The following is a 19806-nucleotide window of genomic DNA, read 5'->3' as shown; positions in this document are numbered from 1 at the left end:
CCCACGTCCCCCATCGCTGTGCTCCCCCCGGCAGGTACTCCCAGCACCGTGTCCCCAGCCATCTGCACCCATGTCCCCCAGTGCCCCCTGCCCCATCTGTCCCAGGGTGCCAGCAGCAGCAGGGTCCCGCACCCCACATCGCTCCCTGCCACCTCCACACTCCTGTACCCCCAAAGATCCCCCCCCCCACACCATTCAGCTCCCACCGGTGCAGGACAGCCCAGCATCCCTCCTGCCATTTGTCACCCCAAGGTGAGGAACCCTCTGCCAAAGGGCTGGGCCAGCTGCTGGGGTCCCGCCTGGCAAGGGGGGGGGCACTGACCACAGGCACCCACAGGACAGTTTCCTGGGAGCGCTGGCACCCCGGGGCCCCACTGCCCAAGGAAACACCACCGGCTGGGGGTTGGCATGTTTTAATGATGGTTTCGGGGAGATGGATGGAGTCACCAGAGATGGGGAGCTCAGGTGCCTGCCGGCCCACACGCACATGCTGACGTGAGAGCAGCTGGGGACACGGACCGGAGCCCGGCCGCGCTGGATGTGCCCCGCTGCCCTCTCAACGCCAGGGTTTTCCGAGGGCTGCCGCAGCAGACACCAGCAACAAGACACGGCTAACAGACCTACGTGCAGCTCAGCACTGCTCTCCTGGGGGAGAGCTGCAGGTGGAGAAGAAGAAATGGTGGGAGCAGGGACACGTGAGCAGTCCCGAGGGGCGCTGGTCACAGCAGGGCTGGGAAGCCGGGCCTCCTGGACGAAGCGGCTTTGAGCCTTTCTTAGACTTCTCCAATGTTTTCTGCGGGCTGCGGCCGGCCACCGGATTTCGGCAGGAGCACAGTAGCTGTCGTACAGTGATCGCAACTGGACTGGCATGAGACAAGTACGGGAGTTACCTGAAACCCAGAGCCCAGCAGGACCGGAACCTGCTGGAGAACACAGCCCGGGTTCTAGAATCTTTCATGGAGGGATACAACTAGGAGCAGAGACATTCTGCAATATGGCTGGTTCCTTCTGGAAACACAGCACTATCCTTCGTGAAAGCCTGGGAGAGAGTATGACCTTTTCTATCGACCTTTTAGCTGAAATAAGCTAGAAAACATTTATTGTTGTGCATTCCTAAAAAAAAAAGAAGCAAACAAAAGTCTCACAAGGGCTCGCGAGCATCGCTTGCAAGGTGCACACATGGCTGCAATGCTCAGGCCTCAGTCACACATGCGTCCTCTACTCCACCTCGGAGCTAATATTTTGGGCAAGACCTTAGGTCTCTGTCCTTTATCATCTACATCCTGGGCTTTACCTTGGGGAGCACTGTGAGAGCAGGTGGTAAATACATGCCCATACCTGCTGTTTCCCTCCAGAGGCTGCTGCTTATTTAGGAAAAATTCAGCAAACAAGCCAATGCTCACAGCTCTCTGAATCACTCTCTCCCCAAAGCCCAGCTGAAAAGGCAGGGTATGAATAGCTGCAGCACCCACGGTCACGGCTCCACCATGAAGTCAAAGCCCCACTTTCAGCTGAGCAGGAAAAACAGCAGCTGCTGACATGCCACAAAGCAATCTAGGGTGAAGAAGGGGTAAGAGGCAGCTTTGGAGTTAGGCAGGGCTCCTGGGTCAGTGGTCCTCCTGGCAGGACCTGCTGCTGCAGGGGGGCCGCTGCTTTTGCCTGCAGCCTCCTTGCCCTTATCCCACTGCGTCGGCAGGAACCTCACATTGCTGTGCAGTAAGGGAGCGATTTGGTTTTTCATTTCCCTTTTGAGGGGAAAAGAAGGATGGGTCTAGCACCCCAGAAAACAAGCATTTCTCATTTTGTTATGATGGGGAAAATTTGCTCTTCTCGCTTCATGCTCTGCTCTTGTCTGCCCTAGAGCTTGCAAGAGCCTGACATCTCCTCTGCCACCTCAGGCGCATCCTGGGCCAAAGCAATTGCTGTTAGATTTCCCTTTGCTGGGCAAAAAGGTGTAATTTCTAAGCTTACATGAGCCAACATGTGAAAATACCAATACAGATGTGGTGAACATTGCAAGTTGAGTAACAACCGTTACAGCCTACGTTTTACCTGGCCTGCAGTAAAATTTTGACCCCTATGCGCTATCGTAAGGTTAAAATCCCAACCTGTCCTTCCCCCATAACCTCTCCCAGCTTGTCACCCAGCTTCCCATCTCACAAACTAATGCATTTGCTGTCCCTGTCCTGAAAACCCCTGAGGCCCAAAACCAGAGAGCAGACCTGCCAAGCAGGGTCTCGCTGGAAGCAAAGCCACCCGCCAGCACTTGCAGTGCAGGGGAACAAAGCCGCAGCCCCATTTTCACACAGCTCCTGCTCCCTGTCACTTCTCAGCGTGCACCACCATACCCTGTGTCCGCCACATTCCTGCGGATGTGGATCCACGCCGCGCTTTGGGGCACTGACAACTTCAGAGGTGCCTGCACAAACCTTTGGGATGTGCCCTCTCTGCCCTGCTTCCACGGGGTTCTGCCAAGCACTGGATCCGAGTGGCCCCACGTGAAATGCTGCCGCTTGCAGACTCACAGCACATCGCAATGAATGTCCATCCCGTGACAGCATGATCAAAACGCATCACTCCAAGGAGGCCCGGGCACTGTGGTCCTGCCTACAGAAAGGTGCCGGGATCGTCTGCTGGTGCAAGGACCTCTGAAATCTCGAGCACGAGCAGAGATGAATACACCAAAGTGCTAAGATCTTCTGAGGGAGGCAGGAATCCCACTGCTTGACTCACTTCCCATTACACACGGCAGCCACAGGCTTGTAACCTCCACAACCTCTTTTTGCTTGTTTGTTTTGGGTAACAGGAACCAGTTTGTTTTGGTGCCAACATCTCTCCATGCCAGAGGCAGCAGAACACAGCCCCGAACACCCCCCACAAAGCCCACTGCTGTCACAAGTGCCGCTGCGCTCTGCAAAGAGCTCTAGCTTAGGAGGGATGTGCTGGGCTCACACTGACAATACAGACACACTTCCCAGGGCAGGCAACATGCCAGGGATTTAGGTTATACTCAAAGTCAAAGTAGATGTTAGCTCTGAAATTCAGGGACCTTAAGGAATTTAATCTCCCCTCCCCACCAAACACCTGCCTTCCCAGCTGTGTGGCAAACCTACACACGAGGAATCTCTCTCCTGGTCTACAAAACCTCACCCACCTTCCCCCCCCAGCTGGGACCGAGCTGTGGATTGTGTACAGGGCAGAAAACTGCCAGTGTTTGTCAAATGGAAGAGAATAAAATTGGCTGGATCAAACAGGATAAAAATCATTTGGGTTGAAAGGTTTCAGATTCATGCCACAAACGCATGAAGAAGGTGAAAGCTGAGAGAAGAGCCTAAATTCACTGCAGCATCTCAGAAGAAACTGAGGAGATTGGGTTTCTGCTATCTGAAACCCTCTTAGCACAAAAGCGATGTTAGAAATCATACAGCCTGCTGGAGAGCCCCAAGGGGGTCTCTCTACCTCTTTTAAACAGAATCCAACTGCATCAGAGTGGGACGGACACCAATTCAAATCTCATTAGGAAAAGGGATAGCTATAAATAAACAAAATTGCCTTCCTTTCTTGGGTTAATTCACCACCTACAGTTCAGCACCCTTTTTTGCCAGCTGTTGCCTGGGTGTTCGGCCAACCAGCTTGGAAAATGACCGAAGGAAACTGAATTCTTGTTGTTCCTGGTTTCCGGCATCCTGCGATGCAAGAGAGCTTGCTCCTTTCTGCGTAACAGAGCAGGAACAAAGGAAAGGAGTCACCTATTTGGAGCTGAGCTAAGGCACTAATGATGCAGTAGGTGAGGAAAGAAGAAACACAGTGGGAGGAGGACAACTTCCCAGCCACGACATCCCAGAAGATCATCGTTCTCTTCGTTCAATTCCCTTAAAAAACCCAATGTTATCTCTATAGAAAAGGAGGAGCTAATACAGTATTATAGTATCCCTGTTGGGGTTTCATTTTAAGGTTATTCTGTTGTTCTCCCAGAGAGATTTGTTTCAGGTATCAAAGTCACACGAGCTGTTTCTAAAGTGGATTTTGGTGAATGCAGGCAGAGTTATGTGAGCAGCTCTGGCTCATCGCAGCTCTGTGTAGATGCCTGTTTTGTTGTTTTCTCCCATGATTTCTCAGAAAAGCAGCAGCTGTCTCTATCACTTTTTGGCATGATACTGAGATAAGCCATCGAACTGTGCTGACCCGATGGGTGCACTCTCTCCCTGTGCACAGCAGAGGCATTTCTGTCGCCGTCACAGCTTGATAAAGATTGATGATGGCTGGCTCGTCTTCTGCCCAGTGTCGTTGAGGGGGAAAACACTAGAGATGGCTACATCCACAATTCCTTGGCAGAGCTCTGCATACAGCTTCCTAAGAGACAAGAGAGCGCGAGAATCAGATGCCCAGGCAGGACAAAGCAGCAGGCCCCCGACCGATTTTTACATAGACATGCATTTTCCCATCGGGATCTACAAGATCCCGCTCCCATTACAGGTAGCTCCAGGGTGGCAAATGGGAGGAGGGTAGCATCTCTTCCATCTCCTCCCTGTCTACCCAAGCAACCGTTGTCTTTTTCAACAGTGCTCCCACTCACAGAATCACAAAACCATAGAATCACAGAATGGTTTGGGTTGGAAGGGACCTCAAAGATCGTCTAGTTCCAACCCCCCTGCCGTGGGCAGGGACACCCTCCACTAGACCACGTTGCCCAAAGCCTCATCCAACCTGGCCTTGAACACTTCCAGGGATGGGGCATCCACAACTTCTCTGGGCAACCCATTCCAGTGCCTCGCCACTCTAACAGTAAAGAATTTCTAACATCTAATCTAAATTGACCCTCCTTCAGTTTAAACCCATTACCCCTTGCCCTATCACTACACTTCCTCACCATCTTTCCTGTAGGCCCCTTCAGGTACTGGAAGGCTGCTATAAGGTCTCCCCCGAGCCTTCTTTCTGCAGGCTGAACAACCCCAACTCTCTCAGCCTGTCTTCATAGGAGAGGCGCTCCGATTCCCAATATTGCTCTCCGGCAGATGGGACCACAAAAGCCATTATCTAAGTTTACTGTCAGAACAGGCTCCTGAGCAGAGTCTGACAGCCTCAGGCCCAGTCACTGGAAGGAGCATGGGAGCAGGCAACAGCCAATCACCCCCTGTACCAGCCTTCCAACTCAGGGAGTTGTGATTATCAAACCAGACACCATTTGTGTGGGGATGCGCCCCACAGGGACTGCCCTGATGCATTCACAGTTTGATGAAACGCTGCATTGGGGTGCAGCTGTGCACATCAGCTCATGACCAGGCACAGAGACTTCGCATGACCCTCTGGAAGTGTGGGATGTGTTTCACCATGGCACAGCTCACACAGAGCAGCGTTCGGGAGAAGAGAGACAAGGTGTTTGAGAAATGGGTTAACAATAGCTTTGCTTTCTGCTGAAGGAAATACATGCGCAACCTCCCCGAACATGCTGACATCTGGGGCATTTTTAGTACCAAAGCTGTCTTTACCAGGATTAACAACGTCTCTCACTCTGTGCCTTTGGAACTACATGACAGTAAGATGCTTTTTCAGCTCCTGGGAATGCTACTGCTTTCAGCAGCAAATTTTTGTCTCTTAAATGGGAACTGTGTGATATGGGTGCTGTAAGCTAGAATAACCCTGAAGAGGAGAAACCACAAATAGCCAAAGCCTACCTCAGCTGCTTTCAATGGCTTTCAGGTGCCCATAGAGGCACAAAGCAAACAGGGCATTGTGGCATCCCAAATCCACCCAGCAACAGCCAAATTCTACCCATACAGCAACGCAAGGAGGTGCAAGGCATTATTGCACTGCGGTACACGTGGTGAACAGCGCAGCTCTGTGTGGATGCCTGTTTTGTTGTTTTTCCTGGACACAGAAAGCTCCCCAAGCCCTGAAAAGGCTGCTGAACAGGCTGTCTGGTAGGCTTGACCTGTATTTTTCCTCTACTGTTAGTGATGATCTAATCTAATTTAATCTACATCTAATCTAATCTACATCTAATCTAATCAAATTCTAATGTAGTGATGTAGAGTGTGTTGTTTTGCTGGGCTTGTATATGATACAGATGCCCATTTAGCAAAGATTTCTAGTCTGCCATGGTTGCGCCAATCACATAATACAGCACCTCCCACTGTGTCAATGCAGAGATGCTCATGGGCATCCCTGTGGCTGGTGGAGCATTCGATCCAATGTCTGCAGCATCCACAGTGTGCTCTGAGATCCTGCTGCCTGCAAATTCAGTCACTCAGTTCCAGCTGCTGCCCTTAATGCTACTTATTTATCATGTGTTCAGGTGAAGACCAGCCACCAGTGTCTCCACAGGAGAGACTGAGAAACGACCTGACCCCCAAAGCGTTGATTCTGCAACATAACTTCAACCCAACAGTGTCAATAAAAACGACCCAAGTTATATTCAAAAACTGACGTTAGTGCCCCATCTCACATGGGAAAGAAGCTGGGGGATACCAAACACAGAGACAGGAGCAACGAACTTAAATCAACTGGCACTTGTATGGGTTAGCCTGGAAAATTCCCCTGCCATTCACTTTCTTCCACCTTTTTCACTTGGTGCTGGGACATAGGCATGTTTTGGGCGAGGCGTGCGAATGGTGGCATTGCAAGGGTATTACAGAAACTGATTACTCACTGTGCACACGCCGGGGCCCCATTGACTTCTATCAGCCAGACCTTCAGCTCCTCATCCACCATGAAGTCAAAGCCAAAGAGCTGGAAGCTCTGGTAGTGCAGATGCTTCGTGCTGATTGCAGGCTCTATACACATAAGGCAGCTTCTGCGAAGGGAAAACCAGCAACCCAAGATTAAAAGCCCTGCAGACACACCTGTCGCACTGCAGCTTCTGAGGGCACGTGCATAGCACAGTTAAGTGGAAGGGTCCCCTGCTGCCCTGGGACTGCCCCGAAGTACAAGTTCTACCCAACACGTCACGGTAACCAGGTCTCTGCGAATGAGATCATGCAACCATCAAAACACAGCCAGGGACATCCCTGACTTCACTCCCAAAGAGCTGGAGAGCAGCGTCAACCTTCACGACTGGCTTAGGCATGCTGAAACACATGATGTGCGATTAGAGCCAGGAGCAGAAGGCAGAGCCACAGCAGGTTGCATCGGGTCCCCAAGGAACTGCTGTTGACAGCTCATTTGCCTCCGAGCCTCTCAAAGGTCATGTCATGTCTTTTTGGCCTAACAGCAATGGGGTACCTGCAAAGTAAATTCCGCCATGAAGGATCACTTTGTCAAGAACTGGATCCTCTGCAGCACCCTGATCTCCAAGCTCTTTCTCCAGGCACTTTCTGTGCCCAGGAGGTAGCCGGCTCTGTGTGGACCAAGTAAGATGACCTATGCCAATGAGATGTGCTGCTGCTTGCTGACTGTGGGAGAAGCAGCGAGATCCTACAGACTTGAGTTCGGATTCACTTCCCCTCTGACACCTTATACCTTTTTTAACCTCAGCCTCTCCCAGTCCTGTATTCTGACCTACCCTCTTCCCTTACCAAGTGATCTCACTCCATTCTTCTGCAGCCACAGCTGGCAAAATGCAGACACCTTGACACACACCTTTGAGAGAACAGCACCTAGGCAGGTCCCTTTTCATTGAGCAAAGACATCGAGGTGTTTATGGCTTTATCTTAAATTTATGCAATTGAAACCATTCCCTTGTCAATCTGTCTGCTTCCCCAGCTGTGTCCATACACATTCCCTGTCACTGAAGGGTTATGCTCCCCCATGCAACAGGCAGCCAGCTACCTTATTATGTGTTTGATTTGCAGTAAGATGCTGTTCTCAAGTGTTGTGTTCAGGGCATCCATCAAATACTGGTTGAACTCCTCGAAGAACATTTCGTTCCCTTCCTCATACCGCCCGTAGTTTTTGGAATATTCCTTCTGAATGCAGTGATTGGTCAAGTGGCAGGTTTTGTCCTGGAAATTAGCACTGTTATATGGTTCGGAAGAGGTCCGCAGGACACCCTCTCTGTAGAGGTAGATATTATATTGATGATCCACGAGAACCCAGCTCCTGGGGGGTGAGAGAACAAACTCTAGTCTCAGTGACTTAAGAAGAAACAGCATGAAAATGAAAACCGGTACTCCTACAAAAGCAGAAAAGGTTACCTGATATCAAACTTGCGATGCCCTGGCTCTAAAAGCAGAGGCTTCTCCAGGTATTTCTGAATCACGTGCACTTGTCCCTGCTCATCGATGAAGTCCAGGAGCTCTGCAGCCTCTGAAGAAATCATGATCCCTTCCCCTGGCACAGAAAGACAAAGATAAAATTAGGCAGAGGACCCTGGAGCTTTTCCAGGGCCCAGGTGGACCATGGCTCATTTGGCCAAAAAGCTATGCGACATGCAAGAACCCATGGCCCCAGGGCTGGTTGGTGCCCAAGTGATGTCATGTTTCCTCAGTGTCAGGCAGTGAATCTGCGCAGGGATGTCCCTGCCGAGATGGCACAGCCTGCTGGGGGGTAGGTGCGAGTGGATGCACAGCAGACAGGCACTTCGGCAAGCAGCAAAGCAGCTGCTTGGTTGGGGGGGTTTGCTTCCTTTTCCAGCATTTTTTTATTTTCCAGCTGGGCTTGGCAGGGGCGTGGGGAATGCTGGTGCACATATTCAGCACTTGTGGAATTTTTTTTCATTTTTCCCTGTTTTTCAGCAGTTTGAAGAACAGGGCTTTTGGCAGTTAGTTTGTGAGATTTTTCTTTTTTTCTTTTAATTTTGTTTGGGGAGGGAGGTTTGTGGCTTATCCTAGACTCAGACTTTCTCTCCCTGCCTGGCTTCTCTGGCAGCCAGAGGCAGTCGCACACGCACACTCACGCAGTGCTGCCTTGCTCGCTGAGTTCATTTAAGTTACTATTAAAGTCATTGCTGAATTAGGAAAAGAGCTATTTCAAAATGTTCATCCATGTAGTCAGTGTTTTCCCCTGCTGTGGAAGCTCTTCATTAAAAAGGTTAGATGTGCTGTTTAAATATTGCCACATTTTAGCTGAAGCTGTCACTGTTCATTTTTTGCAAGAGTCCAGATAGGTAACCACTGCTGCAGAGCAATGAAGAGAGAACGCATCCCTTCTGGGATTTGATGAAGGGATGGCACGGTGCCACACGAGGGATAAACCAGCTCAGGTAAAATTATCTAACGCTTCCCTGGCACTATTTCCAGTCTTCAGGCATTTAGTTAACTTTTTGGACTAAAGCTGATGACTTAAGTCTTAATTTTGTGCTGAGTGCTTTGGAGGAAATAGCAAGTGAAAAGAAACAAACTCTCTTCAAGGGGCATCAGGGGAGAACACCTGTTTGGAGCACAGGTGGGGTTCGACAGGATCATCCCATGGAAAATGCTCCTAGCTGTGACTTCTGAAGGTCGCTGTCGACACAGCCCTGCGGATACTTTCACTGCTCCGTGCTTTGCATTCCCAGCCCTACTGACCCCTACCTGTCCTAGTGTCCTCTACCGAAAGGAAATCCTTTCATCAAACTATTTTTCTCACCCATGTTTTATGCAGGGGGCAAGATTTTTAGACCCCTGATCACAGCAGAGCCGGGCAGAAGCTTGCATTGGTACGACCACAGGCTGCACACTGGGGGAAGGAGGGAAACAACATCTTTGTATGCCAGCAAAGCCGCCGTGGCAGGAAGATCGGCAGGCACCCGTTCTGCACTGGACAGACGGTGAATCAAGGGGGGAGGGTTAGCTTAACTGCGCACCTAGTCAGCAACCCAGTGAGGCAGCAAAGCAGCTTATGTGGGGCAGCTGTCCCTTCTCAAGAAAAACATCAAAACCTCTAGCCACAGTTGAGAAATCTCTCAACTTTTAAGTCAGGACATCCTAAAGCTTTAATTTTCCTTTTACTGATGGACCAACCAAGCTTCCACTAGACCTGTCCCGAGTAAGGTGCTGTGACTGAGCTGGATGTGCCTTGGCAATTAATGTCGACAAGCTTGCTTTTTCACCAGAAGTAATCCCCAGACATTTAAAACTTCCCTCTAGAAGATTAACATGAGGCTCTGCTTTCCACTTTAATTCCCAGCTTGAGTTCTGCAGCACGCTGATGAATATGAAAGTTTACTCTGCTTTAATGCCAAAAAGATGGGCTCACACTTGAATAAAGCACGTGGAGAGTTTAAACCTCCCCACCCTGCAGCAAACCACAGCAATGGCCTTTTCAATCGCCCGGATCGATTCTTTGCCAGTTACACCACACAGAAATACATTCCCTCCCTGGCATAACAAAGGGATTCATCTCCCCTTCCTCTCTGATGAAAATAAGCATACTCTTCTGATGCTTCTTGGCAACGCAGCCAAGAAAGCAGAGCAGTGAAGGAAGCCAGCATGAAGGACAGTTTTATCATGCAGCTTCCCTGCAGCCACCTCTGGCTTTTGCATTCTTGGGTGATTTTTGTAAGACTGCATCAAAAGTGGCTCTGCAAATATGAGTAACACATGTGGGCTTGTTCCCTTTGAAAAGGCCAGGCCCTTCCTTGCACTGGGCTCTGCCGCCTGGGCCTGCACACATGGCAAGTTAAGCTTTCATAAAGCCATTCTGATAACATGTCCGTGACACTGCTGTAACTGACAGACGACATGTAGTTACCAAAGCATTACATCTATAGCTATGTCCAGCTATCTCGTCTAATAGCTCATTATTTCTGTAGAGTGAGTGATGCAACAACCCTGGAACAAGGAAGGACACGTTATCACTTAGGTATCTCCTGCCTTTTTCAAATTACAGGAACACACAGACATTGCACCGCTGTCTGTGCTCTGGTACCATCCCCTGAGGCTTGGGTGTAATTTCGATGCACTGAGCTTGTGGCTGCTCAGCCAGGCTCCCAGTGTGATTGTGGGGAGGCCACTGGCACCAGGCGTCTGGGTTCGGCTTAAAGACAAGCAGTGGTATTTCTGCCCAGGTGAAACCAGGCTTAGCTGCAGGATAGAGAGCCAGGCTTCTGGCCCTCGAAAGCTGCTCTCCTCCCCATATCCTGTTCTGCTCCCTGTTATCTCCTGCTCTCCACATTCCCCTCACCTGCTGGTCCCTGCTGCCTTCTCCCTGCAGCAAGCTTTCCTGTATTTTGAGGCGCATGTGTAGGAAAGTGGAGGTCCTTTCACTGCCATCCACGTCCCAGGTAGCATGTGCATGTTACAGTGCCTGTCAGGAGCCCCATGCCACCAAGCAGACACAGGAGAGCCCTGTGCTGGCTTGATTGGCATGGAGTTGGTAGGTGAAACCCTGCATAGACAGGCTAGATATCAGCCGGGCTCAGCCAAACCCCGGGACTCTACTGATCAAGGAAAGAGTAAGGAATAATGAGAAGGTGGATCATTTTGCTGGGGACTGAACCTTTGGCACCAGCTGAGGACTTGGCGATCCACACATTGCCTTCTTTGCCTTCCCGCCGCCTGTTGTAAGCTGCCAAGAAGACTTCCCGCTCATCCGTCCGTGTGTTGTTTATGAGATGGCGAATTCCATTCTGTGCTGGAGCCACGGGGGTCTTTAAGTTTGTTGGGTAAATCACATACGACTCGGGGAACCATGTGCAGGACTCCGATAGTTCAGGGCTTGTCTTGATTAGCCTGGGTGAAGAGAGACAGGCTGTTAACCTCCAGAGTGCCCCCACCTACATGGACATCATTTAATAAGTAAAAATCATCATTAACTGGGCTCTTTCACTTGGTGATGAACAGCAGCTAACAGTCTGTGCTAAATTGTTATGTTTTCCTTAGACCCTTGAAATTAGAATTTTCCAAAAGGTATCATGGCAACTCCAACTTTCAGCCAAGCACTGCTCTTTGAACCAGACCTGCATGCTTTTATTAAACATTTTGTAGATACTATGGATATTGTGAAACAATCAGCAGAGATTTTCCATGTAACTACAGCTTGCAGTGCATTCCTTGCATTATCTCTGCGCAAGGGAACTGAGGAGGTGCCTTTGCTAACATGGAATGGGGTAGGAAGGGTGCTGTGATCACGACAGGCAAAAGGGAAGCCAGAGCAGTGATGTTCTCTGTGCTGGTGCTTTGCTCTTGATCCCATCACCACATAGATCTGATCAGGTGTCCCAGTTGTGGGCAAAGACCACTGGGAACCCACTGAAAGCAAGGACACAGCTGCATGTTTCATGTCCCAAGGTGCGTAGGGTCCCCTTGCACCACACAGTCTGCAATCTCTTTGGCACACACCTCCTACCAGTAACATCTAGAGATACCAGCAAACTCCTGTTAGCAGAGACCAGGACTGTTTTCTTTCAGAGTCAAGGGAGCTGCCTGCCTATCTGAACGCTCGCTCTGTGCTTTGCTCATGGCCAAGAGCTCATGAGTTGCTGACCCTCTCTGTGCATTTGTGCCTCTCTGTTGAGGCATCAGTCAGTGACACCCTGGGAGCCCTGAGGAACGTCCTTTGTGGTGTCCTGGGTCCATAAGCAGCTAGATGCACAGTTGACCCCACAGTTAGAAAGGTCAGTCAAGCTTCAGGAGAGACAGAGAGGTGTGCAAGCACTGTCAGCACTGCCTCTAGACCATGGGCCACAGAGAAACCCAGCTGGGGAGTGCCGCGAGCACTTGTTTAAAAACTACTCTGGTAGTTCCTGACAAACACCATCACTGCTGTAAAGCAAGCAAGGGGAAGGAGAGGCCTCCTTGAATCAGCACACAGAGTCTGCAGGACTGCATCAGCGAGAGGCAGCACAGACACTAACGTGGAATCCAACGCTTGAAGGAGACCAAGAGCTCTGACATGAAGATGCCCTAACGGCTGCAGAGTTTGCACAGAGACGAGGGTTATCTACAATGAAAGCTCATCCACATTTCCTCAGGAGACCCTAGCACGGCTGGTCATGCAGAAATAACTCCCAGAGCTCTTCCTGGAGATGTCTCCAAGCGTTTGTTTGACCAACAAATCTAATTAGCTAAAGGCATATTAGTGTCTCATCTCTGTATGAAACAGAGAATAAAAGGAGTAGGTTTTAAATTAAATGTCTACAAGGAAAAAGACCAGATATGTTTGTTGGGTTTTTTTTTTCCTTTTGATTTGGCTCTAATCTGATTCAATACACTCTATGGTTTCAAGTAGATGTAATTCAGTGGAAACAGTATTTCCCCCACAGTTACAAAGAGGTCTTTGTGCACACAAATAGCTCTGGAGACCAGCATAGGAGTCTGAAGACAGCACAAGCTAGGACACTCCCAGGGCAGCTGTTCTGGGAAACACCTTCTGAACAGATTCAACGCTCCAACACAGTTAGAAGAAAAATTTCTGCCAATCCCACGTAACATTTCAGTGAATTTCTTACTTCACCAGAGATGCTTTACGGCACAGCTTGTCTGCTCCCCTGTAGTAATTCACCAGCTGCACAAGTCCAGGTTCATGGCCTAAAAAAGGGAAACAAAGAGGTCAGACAGACTTCTTGATTAATGAAGGAAAAACATCTGCTTGGTGCAAAGCACCTGTGCAGTAGGGAAGAGAAAGGAGGCCATTTCTTTGCTCTGCATCACAGAAACAGGCTTTAGGCTGGTACTGGCTCCTGTGGTTGGTTTCTCTCTTTTACTTATGAAAACCCATGCATTCACACAAGTCTGTTTTGAATCTGACACTTCCATTTTCCAAAGGAAAATAATAATTTCCTAATTCACACCAGGAACTGGCAGCACCACCCAAAAATGTTCTCCACTTGCTGGTGGCAGATTTTAAAAGCCAATATTTCAGTTACTCAAACACATCAGGAGGACGCAGTGAAGCACACCATGACACAAAGATCACAGCTCAGGAAAGGGCCTTGTTTCTTTGCCACGTACAGTGGGATTCCCTGTCGGACGTGGTATCACAAAACACTGGGAAACGTTAAGAGATTTGGAGTCTTGTTTCCCTCTAGCAGTGTGCAGCAAGCCCTCTCGGATCGCTGGGGGTCTCTGCTCCAACCTCTTGTTCGGTCAAAGTCTGAGTAGCTCTAAGGATGAAGATCCTACTGCTTCTACAAGTCCTTGTCCCGACGCATGACTGCCATCCTGTGTCCCCCTAACTATCCTGATGACACCCTGGAGTGACTCCAGCAGGGGCCTAGGCCTTTCTTGTACTGGAAAGCCCCAAACAGGTCCCAGTATCCAGCTGTGGCCTCCCAAGTGCCAAAAAGAGTGTCAAATAGATGGGTACCTCCTTATCACTACTGGACTTCACACCACAGCCTGCCTTCCTTCACCTTCTCATGCTACAGGAACACTTGTGCTCAGCTGGAAGCTCTCTGCAGGGGGACAGGATGGCAGCAGTTGTCCAAAGGGTAACGCAAATCTGGGTGGCACCAAGCAGTCTCTCCTGCACCACCAGTGTGGCCGAACATGGATGTGCAAGAGGTGAGTGATGCCTGAGGCAATAATACCTGGGGCACTGGCAACAACAACTGACAAGAGCACTGATAGGGAAAACACGATGGAAAACTGCTCTGGTTTGAAATGACCTAGGACCAGGGGGATCCCCCAAGCATAGCAGTTGCTTCCATCTTCACCTTCTCTTTCAAAAAAAAAAAAAAAAAAAAAAAAAAAAGCTTCGGGGACTGATTTAGACCCTGAAAAAGGATTCAGAATTTTAGTCATCCTCCTTGGTGTCTCTCTGGGGGAAAAGGCCTGGAGCAAACAGTACCTTAAAGGCTAGGTGAGATATTCACTTTCTGTGAGATCACAGAGAGTAAATATCTATTTCAACCCCAAAGTCATGGCCCTGACCTGGGTCACTACTTTATTCACAAATCTTTAAATACAAGATAGCTGAAAATCATCTTCCAGAAAAGATCTGTAACTTCAGGCACTTCAATGTGTAGCCAGCACTGCCAGGCACTAATTGACTAAAAGAAATTAGTTAAAAATGTCAAATTTCCTTCTGTTTCCAGTTTATTGATTTTGCTTGATTTGTGGAGGAATCAAGGTCCAGAAGGAAAATCCCACCACTCCGGGTGGGCTCTGCCCCACAGTGGTCAGTCCACCCTGTCACCAGTGATGGAGGAATGAGGCTGGTGAAAGGAGAAGGACCAAAGCGGTTGAAACCTGCTTTGAAACCACAGCTGTTGGATAACTCTGACCTGCTGGGAGGCACATCCTCATTGGTTTCCTGAGCATCTCCATGGAGCAGCGGGCTGTGATGTGGGGTCTGGCAGTCAGCAAGGAGGGACCACAAGGTGGGAAGGGGAACGGGTTCTCAAGCATGTGAGGTCTGCACCACGCATTTAGCTGTGTTAAAAGGCTGCCAGGGCATGGAGCAAACCGGTGATCCTCCCATGGTCAGCAGGGCGTGGTCCAGCATCCTCTGCTCCATGAGGCCTCTGCAGCCTCTTCCTCTTTTCCCTCCCTTTAGCACAAACTGCTTTTCCATTAGACACAGACACTTACAGCTTAAGGGAATGATCTCCCAAGAACTGGGGTATCGGTGAGAGCAACAGAAGTCCCTGCAGCTGGACAGGAGCAGTGGTACATGCTGAGAGTCCCCACTTCTACCCCTCTCCCACATCAAATGATCTAGCTTAGCCCTCAAGTAACACAAATCTCTATGGTTCCCTGAATTAACACCTGCTTCCACCGAGTGGAGCCTTTAGGAAAACCAAAATAAGCCAGTTTTGATGCAACAGTTGCTCAGGAGGAGAGCTTTAGGAAGACATACCAGAGAAGATACAGCTTTTTGGAAGATGTACCAAAATAACCATGTTATTTTTGGTCTGAATCTACTGATTTCAGGCAACCAGCTCCTGCTACAGGAAGATGGATTAAAGAAGCCAGTGCCAAAGCACAGTCCCTCTCCACAGGTCATAGATGCGTCTTGGCCGTGAGAAATAGTTTGAATTTTCGGGCATCCCATGGCAACACATGCTGAAGGGCTCGCTGAAGCCCTTCCATCACCCCAGGGCCCTTTTTGAGGATGGAAGGGGTTAGTAAGAGGTGGCCACAAGCCCACCATGGCTGGATGTGCTGTGCAGGCCCACTCACATCAAAGAGCCACGCTCGTTCTGCAACAAAGCCCGATGCTCACGGGCCCTGCCTGCTGGCCACATTAAAGCACAGGTCTGCTTGCTGTGCCTGGCTACAGCACGCATGAGCATCCTCACTGCTTAAGCCTCTCTCGGTGCTTCCCTCCCTGCTGCAGACACCCCGAGGCTGGGAGGTGACCAGATGGCATCGCCATGTGATGGGAACTTTCCACTCACAAACGCACGTAGACACGAGGGAAGAGGTGCTGGAGCTGGTGACTTGCAAATCTGAAAGAGCAGTCAGTGCTGGGTCTCAACTGTGAGAAAGGGGCTGCAAAAGCCATCCTGTGCCGGAGCTGCTAGGGCGAGGGGCTCCTCCTGCTCTGACATTTCTGCAGCCACAAGCAGTGCTGCACAATTGCCCCAGGAAGGAAGAAACCAGGGCCAAGGGCAGGCAGGGAGGGAGGGAGGCCAGGAGGGTCCTGCCAGCCGTCAGATGCAGACATGGGGGACCACAGGAGTGAAACACACTGCTCTGCTAGGGTTTGCAGTGTCCTCATCCCAAACCTGCCGACAGGCCTGCTGACAGGAGCAGCACAGCAGCTGGCACTGTGCACAGAGACCCACCAGCCTTGCAGCTCCTGCCAGCTCACCCCCAGCCGTGGGCAATGACGGTGCATCTCTACTCCTCGCCGTGCCCCACAATGCTGCCAATGCCTGCTTGGCTCTCCCCACTCGCAGGCCATGCATGGCACTCTCCCTCCCTGCTCTTGGGCTCTTCCCAATCCGGCGCGGTGGAAGGCTGGGGTGGCTGTGCTGACAGCCCTGTCTGCCACAGGAGAGGCAGGATGCACGCCAGGCAGGGGACAAGCCTGCACAGGGAAGCTCCTGGGGCCCTGTACACTGGCAGTGTGACAGAGGCAGTCAGACAGCAGAGAAAAAGTGGTGGTGGTGGGAGGGTGGCCTGGCCCTACACACACACACAGAGCCTCTGGAATAACCCTCACCCTGCTCCAAGTGGGGAGCAGATGTGCTGTCACTCCCACCAAGCCCCTGCAGAGGCACATCCCCACCAGCACAGGCTCTGGGGCGAGTGCTTGGGCGTGCCTGGCTCAGACCTGCTCCCCCAACTGTCCCAAACTGCAGACACACCCCCGTAACACATATGCTCGGCACCACAACGTCCCTGCCCTGCGCCAGGCAGGGGGAAGCCACCAGCACCAACGTGTTCCCCACAAACCCATGCTGGGTGACTGAAGCCCCCTGCAATGGTGAAAACGTTGCTGCAGGACAAGGCAGGCATGCCGGGAGGTGGGGGCTGCTGCGACCCTGAGGGTCTGTGACAGTAAGAGGGGAGTGCCCAGGCTGGGTGCTTTGGGGGAGGGGGTGCACCGGTGAAACCACCCTCTGGGAGCTTGGGAGGGGGGGTCCTTTGAGCCCTGGCTGGCGGCAGCAGCCCCGGCAGGGACAGCCTGTCGCCAGGGCGGTTTCTGCAGAGAGCCCTGCCGGGGGCAAGGAAGCAGCTGCACGGAGCCCCCCGGCCCCCACCCTTTGCTCTGGGGGAGGCAGGCCGGGGCGGCCGCCGGGCCCCTGCGACAGGGAGCCCAGCACACGGTCAGCTGTCACTGCCAGCGGCAGGTGTCCCGTCCCTCCCTCCCCAAACCGCGGGGGACTCTGACGGGGCACGCCCTGCCGCAGCCCCCATGTCCGCAGGGGTGACAGGACGCTGCGAAGAACCGCAGGGACCCCACCCTGCGGCGGGGGGCGCGGTAGGATCACCGAGGCGGGAAGGGCACAGCCGCAGCCCGGGACCCGGGAGGTGTGTGGGGGGGCGGTGTCTGGCCCTGCTGCCGGCGCGGGGGGACCCTTACCCAGCCTGCCGAAGGGGAGCCGGTTCCTCTCGCCCAGCATCAGGTTGAAGCGGGGGTTGTCCCTCCGGAGGCGCCGCCACTGCCCGCTGGCCAGCAGCAGCCGGCTCACCTCGGCGTACACGCTGCTGCCCTCGTCCCGCACCACGAAGGTGTACATGGCGGCGGGGAGGGGGGACGCGCCACCCTACCCCCGGCGGCCCGAGGGTTACCCCAGGCCCATGGGGCCCCGCCGCAGCCCAAGCAGGGCCCTGCGCGGCCACCGACGCTCGGCCCGGCTCCTCATGGCCGGGGCCGCCGCCCCCGCGCACCGCCCGCCGAGCGTGCCCGGGCCGGGGGGGGGGGGAGGGCTGACCCGGAAGCAGAACCACCCTCCTTCCCCCCCCCCGTGCTCGCAAGGCAGTGACGTCATGAGGCTGCCAGGAGGGCGGGGCTACTGCGCCCTCCCACGTCTCGAGGCGAGGCCGCGGCCGGCGGGGAGCGGCTGCCCCGCCCCGCCCCCACTGCTCCCCGCTCTGCCTCCGGCCGGGGCCGGCCCGGTCACTGACTGCGGTCAGGCGTGCAGGACGGGCCGCGCGGTCCCGTACAGGCTCTGCACAAGCGGCGCTGCCCCCCCGCCGTGGGGGTGCGCGGCCCGCGCAGGGTGGGCCCCCCCGGCGGCAGCAGCAGCCGCTGGGTGCCGGTGCCCCTGCGCACACGCCCCGAGGCCGCAGCCCCGCTCCCGGGCACGGGCAGGCGTCGGTGTCGCTGTGGGCCCCGCAGCCTTGGGGTCGCCAGCGGAGGCACGGGCCCGGGCCGACGCCCGCTCTGGCCTGGCCAGGCCCTGGCGAGGGAGCGATCGCGGCCTTGCACAGCGGCGCAGGGCACGGGCCCCTGAGGCCTGAGGCAGTCGGCCAGCGTGCCGAGGGCAGGCAGCCATGCGGCGGGACCCAGGCAGGCTGGAGACGACAGGAGCGCCCTGAAATGCAGGGTGAAGGGGAAAGTCAGCAGTGGCGGAGGCCGGAGCTGGAGGGGCCCTGCCAGGAAGGCCCTGGGGGCCCGGCGGGCACAGCCCCGAGCCCTCGCAGCGGCAAGGGTCCTGCGAATGGGCGCAGCCGGGGGAGGCGGCAGGGGCTGTTCCCCCAGCTCGGAGCTCGCCAGACTGCGTCTAGGTCCTGCATCCAGTTCACGGAGGATGTTGATGAACCAGAGCGGTGGAGTGCTGCTGAAGGGCTGCAAGGGAGGAAAGGTTGCCTCCTCCGCTCCGCCCCCTCGGACCTCGGTTGTCCTTGTCCGGGGGCGATGCAGTGCCCCCAGCCATGCGACACAGGGACTGGGGAGCCAACAGGCCTTCTCCTCTTATAAACCCATTCATCTATTCAAACTATGTTCTTCTTGGTATCTTTTAGTTTTCCTAAAGATGCATTCTTCTCCTCTCATGCATTGTTACCTAGTTTGGTTTTTCTGTTTGTGGAAAGGTCTTTTTGTTTGTAACCGTCACTTCTGTCCTCCTCGTAAACAAGTTAGCAGCAGACCAAAGACATTTCAAATACAGAACCTGGCCATCAGATCCACCCCACCCCCCCAACCCCCCGTGCCATCAGGTTTGTCTTAACAAACCTATCAGTAATGAAGACTGAGTTCTTGAGTTGTTTAATGTCCTGTTTTTCCTACAGACACTGTATGAGAAATGACATCAGCATTGCATACTCATGTTGGTTGCTATAAATAATGATGTATTTCCAACAAACCAAGAACGTTTTGCTGAAGGAAACTCAGACGTGTGGTAGACCGGTCATGACCTGCACTCTGATGTTACTGCCTTTTCTTTGACAGCACAAGGTGGTGTGTGATTCATGCACAGAAAAAAATTAATTTAAAAATTGGCTATGTCATTTTCTCCCGCTAAATTGTTCAAAATGTTTTTAATAAAATGCTTTTCCAAAAAGTTTTTAATGAAGCGCTTTTTCACCTTGGAAGAATTATGGAGTATTTCTA

The 19806-nt window shown here is 52.5% G+C and overlaps 1 protein-coding gene across 1 annotated transcript; it reads right to left on the bottom strand.

Moving 5' to 3' along the window:
- Window positions 1–397: 397 nt before the first annotated feature.
- TTL (tubulin tyrosine ligase) lies at window positions 398–18196 on the bottom strand. The gene is made up of 7 exons (XM_054821571.1): window positions 17833–18196; window positions 13307–13385; window positions 11356–11588; window positions 8133–8268; window positions 7768–8037; window positions 6650–6793; window positions 398–4353 (listed from the first exon to the last, which is right to left on the bottom strand). The coding sequence occupies exons 1-7, from the start codon at window positions 17987–17989 to the stop codon at window positions 4236–4238; spliced, it is 1137 nt and encodes a 378-aa protein (XP_054677546.1). The 5' UTR covers window positions 17990–18196; the 3' UTR covers window positions 398–4235.
- Window positions 18197–19806: the final 1610 nt, after the last annotated feature.

This window comes from Grus americana, chromosome 3 (assembly GCF_028858705.1).
Source record: "Grus americana isolate bGruAme1 chromosome 3, bGruAme1.mat, whole genome shotgun sequence".
Lineage (NCBI taxonomy): Eukaryota > Metazoa > Chordata > Aves > Gruiformes > Gruidae > Grus > Grus americana.
This window is presented reverse-complemented; position numbering and strand designations above follow the sequence as displayed.

Excerpts from the sequence above, each read along its gene's own strand:
- TTL (XM_054821571.1), bottom strand. The coding sequence starts at position 17,989 with ATGTACACCTTCGTGGTGCGGGACGAGGGCAGCAGCGTGTACGCCGAG. Across the intron at positions 8,269-11,355 it reads GTCCTCAGCTGGTGCCAAAG|GGGAAGGGATCATGATTTCT; the intron begins GTTCAGTCCCCA and ends TTTCTGTGCCAG. Across the intron at positions 4,354-6,649 it reads GGGGCCCCGGCGTGTGCACA|GAAGCTGTATGCAGAGCTCT; the intron begins GTGAGTAATCAG and ends CTTGTCTCTTAG.